Here is a 12,231-nt window from a genome sequence, read left to right on the forward strand (position 1 = left end):
AAATAAATGAAGCAGTGACAAAAAGAATAAGCATGGAAAAAGAAGTACGAAATCAGTGAGTAAGAGAAACAAATTGAAAATTGGAAATGGTTGAATACATGTCATGCAGTAACAAAGGAAATAAACGAAGCAGTGACAAAAAGAATAAGCATGGAAAAACAAGTACGAATTAAAATTAGCGAGTTAGTACAAAGGAAAGAAATAAAGCTGTAAAAAGAAAAAAAGAAATTGGGCAATGGTTGCCAGTACTGACCACCGCCTATCAGCGGTCAGTACCGGTTACCAAGGTGTCGACCAGCATCCACCGTAGTTCGTGGAGGGTCCACGTATCCAAATTGGAGATGTCCGTCCACCTCGACGGCTCCCGAGAGACTGAATTTTTCGAGAATCGCGAGGTCTATTTACACCCTCCAGAAGGTGACTTACCGCTACGTTGATCGCCATTGTTCGATCTAACCGAATATTTCAACAAATTGATGGCTGTTTAGCCATTATTCGTACTTGGATATTGTTAGTAATTATCGAAACTATGGTACCATGACGGATGTAAATAATTATGATAAATAAACATCAATATATGACGAACTTTCTAGTGGCGAACGGTTTCAGTAAACGTTTGTTCCTCTACGCGATTGTTGTTAACATTTGCGCATGTTTCGAACATTAATATTGCAGTATGTACCTTATATATGGAGTATAAATCATTAATTGGTTTCCAGAAATCAATTTTGTCAAAAATTGAGAAACGTATCAATATCAATCTTTTACTTCGATTTTCGATCAAAATTAATTTCTATAAGACTGAACATAAAATTAAGGATCCCGTGGCGCATGTAAAAAGGGAGTTCTTTATGAATGTACTTTGCTAAGAAAAGTAAAATTGATAAGTGTAAATCACGAGAGAGACACAAGAGCGTTAAGACACGAGAGAGAAATTAGCATCGTAAACAATGAATTAAAAGTCGGGAATTAATAGATATAGAAATTTTACGCGTAATAGAAAAGTAAAGAACAAAATATTAACCAGAAAACCTTCTTATAAATTATTTAAATTTCAATTAATTATACTTATAACGATAAAAGAAAGAATCCATTCCTAGAACAATTATTGTCGTTTCTTGTGTGCAAAGAGCTAACAATTTCTTCATTTGCATGGCACGTTGAATGAACATCGAACCATGCATCGTGGAAATATTTTCCGACAATCGCTCGCTGAATCGGAGCGGTACAGTCAACCATTCGTTAAAATTTTTTGTAGTGTCCGAAGATTAAAGGAATTCGATGGCAAACGTTGGTGATTCGTCGCGAAACGTGCAGGGATCTGTGTATAAACCCATCGTGTAACGTTGTAAATTTTTTCAGGTCCGACGAAGATCTGGTGACCAAGCTGTACATCGAACAGGCGAAAAAGACTGACAGCGGCGAATACTCGTGCTCAGTGAGCCAATTCAGTACCGCCGCGGTGCATATTCACGTCCTGAATGGTAAATTGAATTCCAGTCACGCTTTTACACGAACACGAAAGAACGATTAAAACGGCGTAGATTTCAAGTAAAACGATAGAATAAATCGTTAAATTAACGGTGCGCGAAGAATAAATCGTTAAATTAACGTTTCGAAGTAAATGGTTCAATTAACTTCGGATACAAATCTTGGATCGCTGTCTTGATTAATTATCATTAGACCAAAGAGACGTCAGATCGCAGCTTTGGTTAATTGGATCGCAGTTGCAATTAATTTACACCGGATCCAATTGGTCGTGTTATAATTTTCAGACTCGCTTCTCTCGTAAACGAAGCTTCGAATGAAAAAATGTTGTTGCTTTTTCTCGACTTGTTTTCGCGCGTAGAATCGTCACCTCGTTCGTTAACACCCTGCATACTTTAAGACTCAAGATCTGTGTTTCTCAACTCATGTACCGTGAAAATGCCTCAAGTGTGTTGCAGAAGTGTTTTATACTGTTGGAACTTTTTTTATATGTTTGATCATTTTCGTTAAAGCAATGAATAATATTTTCTTTACTATACTTTGCTCCATTACAATCGGTACAGTTATTTTTTCCGTAATAACGAATATATGTTTATTCGAGTTTATAAGATTTTACAAAATTTATTATACGCGTTTATATGCTTTCTTATCGTTATTTATTCTTCGATTAACACGTCACCCATTATCGACTACAATATATACATGTATTTTCATCGTAGGTGAAAAGCAAGCAGCGGTTCACCATGATCAATGGAATGCAGCGCAAACGAATCACCAAGAGCGATTAAACCAGCTGTATGTTGCGATCGGCAGCATTCTTCTTCTCCGAGCTTGGATGATCAGCTCGCCGTGAAGCTCATCGAAACACATTGCAAACATGATTGTACACAGAGGTTCATTAATTCGATTCATTTGAGGAGAATACGGCGCGTCAAATACATTCCCATCACTTTCACCGCCAAGTGTTGTCTAATTATCGCGAGGATGAAACGCGAAATGGTGTTATTTGAGCTTAGAAATAGCTAATCGATCCAATGAACATCGATTAAACGTAACACAATGAACAACGAACATGAAATTACTCACTGACGCTTCAAAGAGAACATCAACATTTTCCTATTTTAAAAAGATCGATATTTTCTGTTTTTTCTCTTAACATATAACATTTTAAAAATACCGTCCTGAAATATTAATGCAAACTCCATGGCATAAATTCAAGCAAAAATTCAAAGTATTCTCAAAGATACAACGTTTTCCTGAAACTTTAAACGCATTTTTCCCGAAACAGTTTTCATTCGATCAATTTGAGGTTTAAACAGTATACTATATTCGTAATAACATTCTCACAGCGCGTGCAAACTTTTTTTTATGTCTAAAACTTTTTAAAAGTACGTAGTTTAATAGGCAGTGTGAAACTTTAATGTTAGATCGTCAGGAAGAATTTCCAAATATCAGAATTATTTTCAAAATATTTATCCGAGTGTACATGTGCTCTTCCGAAGTAGGCGTTTGAAATCCGAATAGTATACGTGCTGCCATCGGTGGCGAAACGTCCAAGTTATTAGACATAAAAGCATAGAATGTATATCACGTACTAGTTAATAACTATTGCTACACGTATTTATAATGTTAGGTTTATATTCACACTTAGTAGGAGAATATTTTACCCTGGTAGTTCGTTAGTTTCGATTGATCCGTTCTAAGTTGTTTGAATAGTACATCACAGATTTATTTATACGAAAGTAAATATTGAATGACCCCGGTTATTGTAGAACTCGCTGTATCGTTTATCGACGTTCTTCTTACAATGATCTACTTTAATACAGAAAAATAAACTTTGAATCGGTACTAATCCCGAAATCAGTTGTCGCAAACTTAAATTAATAACGAAGATGCTTTAAACGTTGTAAATGTAAAGAAAAACAAAATATATGACTGGAAGTCGATACGAAAAATTGTGGAACCACGTAGCGGCAAAGATAGAAGCCATTTCTCTACAAACTTGGACATTTTGCATCGACGGCGCTGTACAAATGTTTAACATTAGTTCGATCCTCTCTGAATGGTTACATGTAAATACACTATTTATGCGAGAGGTCTCGGATTGTCTTTAATAAACAAAACATTTGTTGTGTATAGATTGGCAAACCAAGAGTAAACGTCCTCTTGTTTACCGAATAGATATCGTTACATTATGAGAAAAAATTTCAACGTATAAAATCCATAATAGATGTACGACAAGACGCGCAAATTATTGCGAAACGACAACGCACGTCACTTTTTATAAAATACATATTACATCGTTTCGAGAACGAATTTTGTAATCTGCAAACGATATTTTGCGTATTCTCAAACGGCATACACATCGATATATTAATGCGAAATGTATTAATGTACAAGTTTAATAAATAATAATCTGTTCATTGGATCAACTAATTATGAAGCTTAAATGATACAGATCTGGGTAAAATTTAATTCGAATAAAAAATGAATAAACCCAATTGCATTTTGTACAAAATTGAACTGTTAAAATTGTTATTCTGCGAGTACCGCATTAAAATTATTATTTGTATAATTATTTATTTGCAACGTTTATTCGATCGACAGTTCTTCAGAGAAGCTTGCATTTCTTTAACGTGAAATATAATTGATTATCAATGTTCGATTCGAGTGGTAATTTTTATTGAACAAATAACGCATGAAAAGTTGTTTATCTTTTATCTGGTTTTCAAAATTTGGATCTGAATAATGGAAATTTACCTATTTTTGGCTCGCCAAGAAGGAGAAGGAACTCGTTTGACGTGCCATATTCCCCTGAAACGTTAAGAATTAATAGAACCGTGTACATTACAAGGAGAAACAAAGATCAATCTCGATTAAAGAGGAATGTGGTATCATTGATAAAACGTGGACAGTGTCGAGTACGTTTTATTGATCAGCTCTTGCGAAGACTGTTTAAAACGCGCGACTTAACGCGGCCATAATTTCTTCCATGATTGATCTCTTTTTCTCCCAGCAATACATAGTTACTCGTGGTACCGTGTGTTCATGGGTGTTCGTCAGCAAGCGTTTCGATTAACAGATCAGTATTACAGTGGACGATAACTGCCCAATAAATTATTGTATACAATAAGCCATTGTATATTGTATACAGTATTGCGGAAATACGTATGGACAGAATTGTGAATATTGACCTGATAACGTGGTTGTATCATGGAAATTTGTTCGAAAGAACTCGTTCGACCGGAAGAGTGCATGTTACAATTCCTTTTTTTAAAGAAAAAGGCCCCCGAAATACACGTTACAAGCGTGAACAATAAATTGTACATCTTCCACGTTCAAATTTATCGGTAAATTGTGGCTCAAAGTGCATTCTTATACACAGATTCTACGTGTCTGTTAAATCGATTTGTGAACATTATTTCTGCATTTTTGTTTGTTTGCTATTTTCTTTTTAACGAGGAATAGTTTATTTTAAATTTGAAGCATTGTCGATTTTATTGAAAGTTTCATTTTCATATCGTTTCGAATTTTAGGAAATTTTACTATACATGGAAACATGATCTTTAAAATTTGTATAAAGGAATTCAATGAGTACATTAACAAAACATCGTAAGAGTAAATCACGAACAATTATGTTAGAAGATTTGAACCACTATGTTCAATTATGTTGAAGTTTGCTATCTTAATGTTGGCATGAAAATCCATTAGTATAATTTGCAACGCATATATATTTAAACCGATGACTATGAACCCTGTCGAAGAAAGTCTACTTAAAATTTCTAAACAATATATCGAGCAAGTTACCAATAGAAAGTACAAAGTTCCGTGACAAAAAACAAGTGCGATGGAAATGAGGCGGAATTTACAATTTAAGTGGCACAATATTCTTTTTTAAATCGACAAACTAATGTTCAAACATCGAATATGGAATCAATTGGTACAGAATATAAGACTACAAAGAACCGATTTCTTTTCGGTTGAAAAATAAGAATTTTAACACGCACTAGACTGTGTCAAGTTAAACAGTATCGTAGCATGCATTTGTCGGGTCGAAATTGAATTATTTCCAACGAGCAAGCGCGAATATTAGTAGTTTAAAGGTGCTGAATGATTATAAACCTACCATTTTCCTCCTCTCGATGGCCTGTACATAAAATACATTAACAATTGTATAGTCGAGGAAATAATGTGCTCGATTGGTCGATATGTTGCAAACTGATGAAATTTTACAAGTGTGTAAATCGCCCGCCCTTAAATGTGTGTATATTGCCCAATTTAAATCGACCAGTTTAACGACATGCATACGTTCTCGTAAAATAAACTGTAATTAAATAACTTTATCTAAAGTTCTTTAATATCCCCGTCGTGTCCTACTCCGCGTCATTAATTATTTTTAATGTATTTAATGAACAATTGTTACTTTCCATGCTTAAAAACATTACGAAACACGTTTTAACATCGAGTATCGATCAAAATTAATTTCTATAAGTTTCTTAATTAATTGCAATACATAAATAAGATGCACATTGTTCGATCAATATTGGGAACATGAATAAATGTTAGCAACAATCGCGGAAATGAACAAACATTCACCGAAACAGTTCGACTTCGAAGATTTCGCAATATTTTGATGTTTATTCATCATAATTCTTAACAATCGTCGTAGGACCATAGCTTAAACAATTATTAACAATGTCCTAGTATAAATAATGGCTAAAGAGCCATCAATTTCTTGAAATATTCGTTAGACCGAACAAAGACAATCGAAGTAGCCGTAAGATAAAATAAATGAATATTTTTCTACATATCGAAATTATAGTTTGTATGTATGCAAATATATTCTGAACGCGCTATTACAGACCCCTGTAACGTGGTAATTACATATGTTGCCATCTATTGGAGAAAGGGTTAAACTACACTTGAGGGGTGAAAACACCTGGCGGAGAAACGCTCAAGTTTGTCGAAGAATTGTTCTGACTTCCATCAATAGATGGCGCCAGCGATAGGGAATGTCGTTCGAAAGCAGATACTTATCTGTAATGTCGGTAAATAATGCTTGTGGAGCCATCTATTGATGAAAGACAAAACAATTCTTCGACAAACTTGAGCGTTTTGCCGCCAGGTGTTTTTATCCCTTAAGCTTAGTTTAACCCTTTCTCCAATAGATGGCAACCCATGTAATTACAATGTTACAGGGATTTGTAATTGCGCGTTCAGAATATATTTGCATACATACAAACTGTAATTTCAATATGTAGAGAAATATTCATTTATTTTATCGCACGGTTACTTCGATTATCTTTGCACTATCTAACGAATAATTCAACAAATTCATAGCTTCTTAGCCATTATTTATATCGGGGCATTGTTAATAATTGTTCAATCTACGGTCCAACGACGGTTGTTAATAATTATAATAAATAAACTTCAAGATATTGCGAAATCTTCGAAGGCGAACGGTTTCGGTGAATATTTATTTATTTCTGCTATTATTGTTAACATTTACGCATCTTCCCAATATTGATCGAACAATGTGCATCTTATTTATGTATTGCAATTAATTAAGAAACTTATAGAAATTAATTTTGATCGAGACTCGATGTTAAAACGTATTTCGTAAAGTTTTAACGCATGGAAAGTAACAATTGTTTATTAGATACATTAATTTCACATTTGTTTAATTCTTATAATTTACACAATACGCGTAGAAGTGGTATCCTGCGCGAGCAAAGAATATTTCAATGAAATGATATTTTAAGCCATTATTTATGTAAGCACATTATTAATAATTGTTTAATCTACGGACCTACGACGCTTGTTAATAATTATAATAAATAAACTTCAAGATATTGCGAAATCTTCGAAGGCGAACGGTTTCGGTGAATATTTATTTATTTCCGCGATTATTGTTAACATTTACGCATCTTCCCAATATTGATCGAACAATGTGCATCTTATTTATGTATTGCAATTAATTAAGAAACTTATAGAAATTAATTTTGATCGAGACTCAATGTTAAAACGTATTTCGTAAAGTTTTAACGCATGGAAAGTAACAATTGTTTATTAGATACATTAATTTCACATTTGTTTAATTCTTATAATTTACACAATACGCGTAGAAGTGGTATCCTGCGCGAGCAAAGAATATTTCAATGAAATGATATTTTAATCCATTATTTATATAAGCACATTATTAATAATTGTTTAATCTACGGACCTACGACGCTTGTTAATAATTATGATAAATAAACTTCAAGATATTGTGAAATCTGCGAAGGCGAACCTTTTCGGTGGATATTAGTTCATTTCCGCGATTGTTACTAATATTTATATGTGTTCCCAATATTAATCGAACAATGTGCATCTTACTTATACACCACAAATGATTAAGAAACTTATTGACATTAATTTTGATCGAGCTTCGATGTTAAAACGTATTTCATAAAGTTTTAAAGCATTGTTTATTTGGGTCATGAATTTGACATGTGTTTAATTCTTATAACAATATACAACGTATATTATGCATTGTTATAAGTAATATACGTATATACAATACACGTAGAAGTTGTATTTTTTACTCAAAAGTGTTGAAATTCTATTAATCACTTTTCTAGATCGAAAAATTATCATGATAGAGACTTGTGAGTCGATAATCGATATGTCTAACCTCGATTTCGAGGTATTAAAAATTTGTTTAAATGTATAAAGGTAGGCTAGAATGCAGAGAAATTACATTATGCTGATTTCGTTTAATTTTAAATTTATCCGATAGATGATACATACAAAAGTTTGTACAGGAATATTCATTTATTTTATCGCACGGTAGGGAATATCATTCAAACGGAATTATTTATATGCGGTATCGGTAAATGTCGGTAAATATATTCTGAACGCGCGATTCCATACTTTTGAGACGTGGTAATCACTTGGATTGCCATCTAATGGAGAAAGTATTAAACTACACTTGAGGGTTGAAAACACCTGGCGGAGAAACGCTCAAGTTTGTCGAAGAATTGTTCTGATCTTCATCAATAGATGGCTCCACAAGTATTATTTACCGATATTAGAGATAAGTATCTGCTTTCAAACGATATTCCCTATCGCTGGCGCCATCTATCGATGAAAGTCAGAACAATTCTTCGACAAACTTGAGCGTTTCTCCGCCAGGTGTTTTCACCCCTTAAGTGTAGTTTAACCCTTTCTCCAATAGATGGCAACACATGTAATTACCACGTTACAGGGGTCTGTAATAACGCGTTCAGAATATATTTGCATACATACAAACTATAATTTCGATATGTAGAAAAATATTCATTTATTTTATCTTACGGCTACTTCGATTGTCTTTGTTCGGTCTAACGAATATTTCAAGAAATTGATGGCTCTTTAGCCATTATTTATTCTAGAACATTTTAATAATTGTTTAATTTACGGTCCTACGACGGTTGTTAATAAATATGACAAATAAACATCGAGATATTGCGAAATCTGCGAAGGCAAACGGTTTCGGTGAACGTTTCTTCATTTCCACGATTGTTACTAACATTTATGCTTGTTCCCAATATTAATCGAAGAATGTTCATCTTATTTATGCATCACAAATGATTATGAAACTTATAGAAATTGATTTTGATCGAGCTTCGAAGTAAAGAGATGTTTCGTAAAGTTTTAAAATATGGAAAGTAATAATTGTCTATTAGATATATCAATTTAACATTTGATTAATACTTGAAAAATCGAAATGCATACCTCCTTGGCGACAGTAATCTCCTGATACCAAGGGTTGAAATTCAGGCATAAATTTTAAAAAATGTTCGATATTGGGACTCTTGTTTTTCCATGCTTATTCTTTTTGTCACTGCTTCGTTTATTTCCTTTGTTACTGTATGACATGTATTCAACCATTTCCAATTTTCAATTTGTCTCTCTTAGGTAGGCACATCGACGAACGAAGAAAGAAGAAAGAAGAAAGAAAGAAATAAATCGTAAAATAGAAAACTTTTGTTATGATTTTGTTCTACCTTTGACGTATTTCAATAAATTCTTTGAAACGTGAACTTCTTTCTTTCTTTCCTCCCCTTTATGTAATTCTAAATTATGAAATAAAGAAAAAGGTATAAAGATTCAAACTGTTATTTGACTATTCTTCTTTTAAAATGGATATATTGCTATAGAGTTTAAAAATAGCTTGTTTGGATCAAAGGTACACAAACAGAACACAAGTAGACACCTTCGTGCATTAACACTGCACTATTACTTATGACAAACAATCCTCTTCTTTCGATCCTATTAATACGTCAGTGTTATTTTGAAACACCCTACATATACACCCAAGTATTACTTTCGCACTAGTTACCAACTTTGGGTACTTTTTCTATCGTGGACTTTTCCTTTCTGCAAATCCAAAGGAGACCCACTAGGTATACGAAAAGTACGATTGGAAATAAGAATCAAATAGTTAAATTCAAATCTACGGTTCCGAATCGTTTTGTAACATTCCACTTTTTCACGAGTGTCTTGACAAATAATAAATCTAACGAAGAATCTGCTCGAGTAGTCACAATATATAAATACTATCTCTCGCGTGGACCGTTATTCCCGAACGGAATAAAAAACAAAACCTGTCGATAAACCTGTCAAAGTCTTGACGCAGGATTAGACGCCAATAACGTGAGCATAGATGCGTTGTCGATCCCAAGTGTCCACTAAGAAAAAAAAAGGAATATTACTCGTGGTTAGTGTCCAGAGGATCGTGGTTTATTAGACACCCCCGTAGTGTCAGAGTCGCCAAACAATTGGTCGTAAATTTCATAGACCCTTATCGAGTTCGTGACGCGATTAATACCACACAGAACGACGCGACGGTTTGTGGTGCGGCTAGGTGGCGATGATCGTGAAAAAGTAACGAAGGATGCGGGGGATATCCCGTCAGCGTAGTGGAATGACACATTTCCAGATGAGGAGAGCAAGATCGGCCGAGCTACGTTGGACGGAAGCTCAGCCAGTACGTTTTGTGCCTTCGAAAAGGATTACTCGAAGTTGAGAGTCTTTTTGCCGGCACCTAGACGCGAAACCCTTTTCATTAAACGGTACGTGGACCACGATGTTTCCTCAACAACGCTGGCTGGCTTGAAAGTAAATTTGCCAGTTCTCGGGCACTGGTGTCGGGAAAACCACGTTGGAAATTATTAAGTGGTAAAATATTAATTAGCAAGAGAACATCTCGCACCGTTCGCCCTTTGCATACCTTTGTTCTACCTAAGAAATGATATTTCGTTCGTTGTACTCGGTACAGACCGGTTGATTTCGAATCCCAAAATAAATATCCGTAAGATCTAAAAATTACAGTAACTTTTCGACGATGAAAATCGCAAAATCGAGTCCGTTTGAAAACTTTTGTTCAATATTTTAGACGAGTTTAGGTAAGAAAAATATTCTTTTGCCCCAATCCGTCGCTGAGAGTCACGTGCACCGCCCGACGAAGGAAGTCGTAAACTTTTCAATTTCACTGTATACATTTCGATGAAAATAGTAGAAAAGTTAAGCCCATGTTTTACTGTTAACGAAAATTCGATAAAATATTGCTACCACGGAAAATATACACCTGTACCGTAATAAATGTGTTATACGGTTCTGTTTTGCTAACTTGGTACAGAATGTTTAAATTTCTCTGCTCAGGCGTCAAGATATAGTTTATTTCTCGTTGCCCTTTTTTACTGTGCTAATATTAGGAGTATATGTTTTACCAATGGATACTGTTTCTTTTACTGCGATTTCTAGTTTTAATCGGCACGGGTTTCGCATTATTTTAGGATTCAGTGGACAAACATGGCTCGCACGATAAAAATCGTGGATTTAAAGTTTCATGCAATAATAAATCTAACGATTAATGTACCTCATTCTCACATCGCACAATTGTCAAACTTAATTCTCCAAGTTGAAGGTACGTTGATTTCTACGCAAAAATATTTCGTTAAAAATATTATTAAAAACTTAATTCCTTTGAACTTTCATTTTGAAACTAAATTCTACGAGCACAAATTTATTCGATTCATTGCTCCCTCTTTCCAATATCTTTCGTTTCAAATATTAGATTTAATTCGCGCGGGCAACACCTTTTTCCACTTCTCCTACCACATTTTCAGTGGTAAATTTAAACGTTGAATAAACGGAATTTTTATTTCTCCGCAGTGTTTCAAGTCGAGTTGTCGTTATTTTTTCGAGTTTAATTTTTATTAAAATATATTCGATATTGCCCGTAGAATTTATCGTGAAAATATTGTAATTGGTTACGTTGTCGATACAGTAACCGTTCAAAATTTTATCGTACGAAGAAATCATTTCGAAAGGATCGAATCGAAGGTGACGCGAAAGCGTGCTTTAATTTCCGAACGAAACGACACGCAGAAAATATATGAGCTGACGTAAACGATCTCGAGCAACATCACCGAGATCGAGAAGCTGATGCTGGAGTTTGTAAACGCGATAAAGCGAGCCGACGAGGCACACACGCGCGAACAGAATACACAGGAGATGATCGAGAACCTGCGGTTGAACGTCACACGATTGAATCGGGAAATCGAGCAAAAGAAGGGATAACTGACAACCGAGAAAGAGTAAGTTTCCTCTTCAAATTTTGTTCCTCGTTACCACGTTGCATTTAACACTCGGTAGTATTTAACTAATACGTGATTTTGTCGAATTCAGTATTTCGACAGAGCTTCTCGATCTTAAAGG

General features: G+C 34.4%; 1 protein-coding gene across 1 annotated transcript in view; it reads left to right on the forward strand.

Moving 5' to 3' along the window:
• LOC143153786 (zwei Ig domain protein zig-8) overlaps positions 1-5,817 on the forward strand; it is a 128,509-nt gene extending 122,692 nt beyond the window's left edge. The window contains exons 6-7 of the mRNA XM_076325333.1: positions 1,363-1,484; positions 2,208-5,817. Coding sequence (XP_076181448.1) covers positions 1,363-1,484; positions 2,208-2,341 — 256 coding nt within the window. The 3' untranslated portion in view covers positions 2,342-5,817. The remainder of the gene's footprint in view (positions 1-1,362; positions 1,485-2,207) is intronic.
• Positions 5,818-12,231: the final 6,414 nt, after the last annotated feature.

Source organism: Ptiloglossa arizonensis, chromosome 13 (genome assembly GCF_051014685.1).
Source record: "Ptiloglossa arizonensis isolate GNS036 chromosome 13, iyPtiAriz1_principal, whole genome shotgun sequence".
In the NCBI taxonomy this organism is placed as follows: domain Eukaryota; kingdom Metazoa; phylum Arthropoda; class Insecta; order Hymenoptera; family Colletidae; genus Ptiloglossa; species Ptiloglossa arizonensis.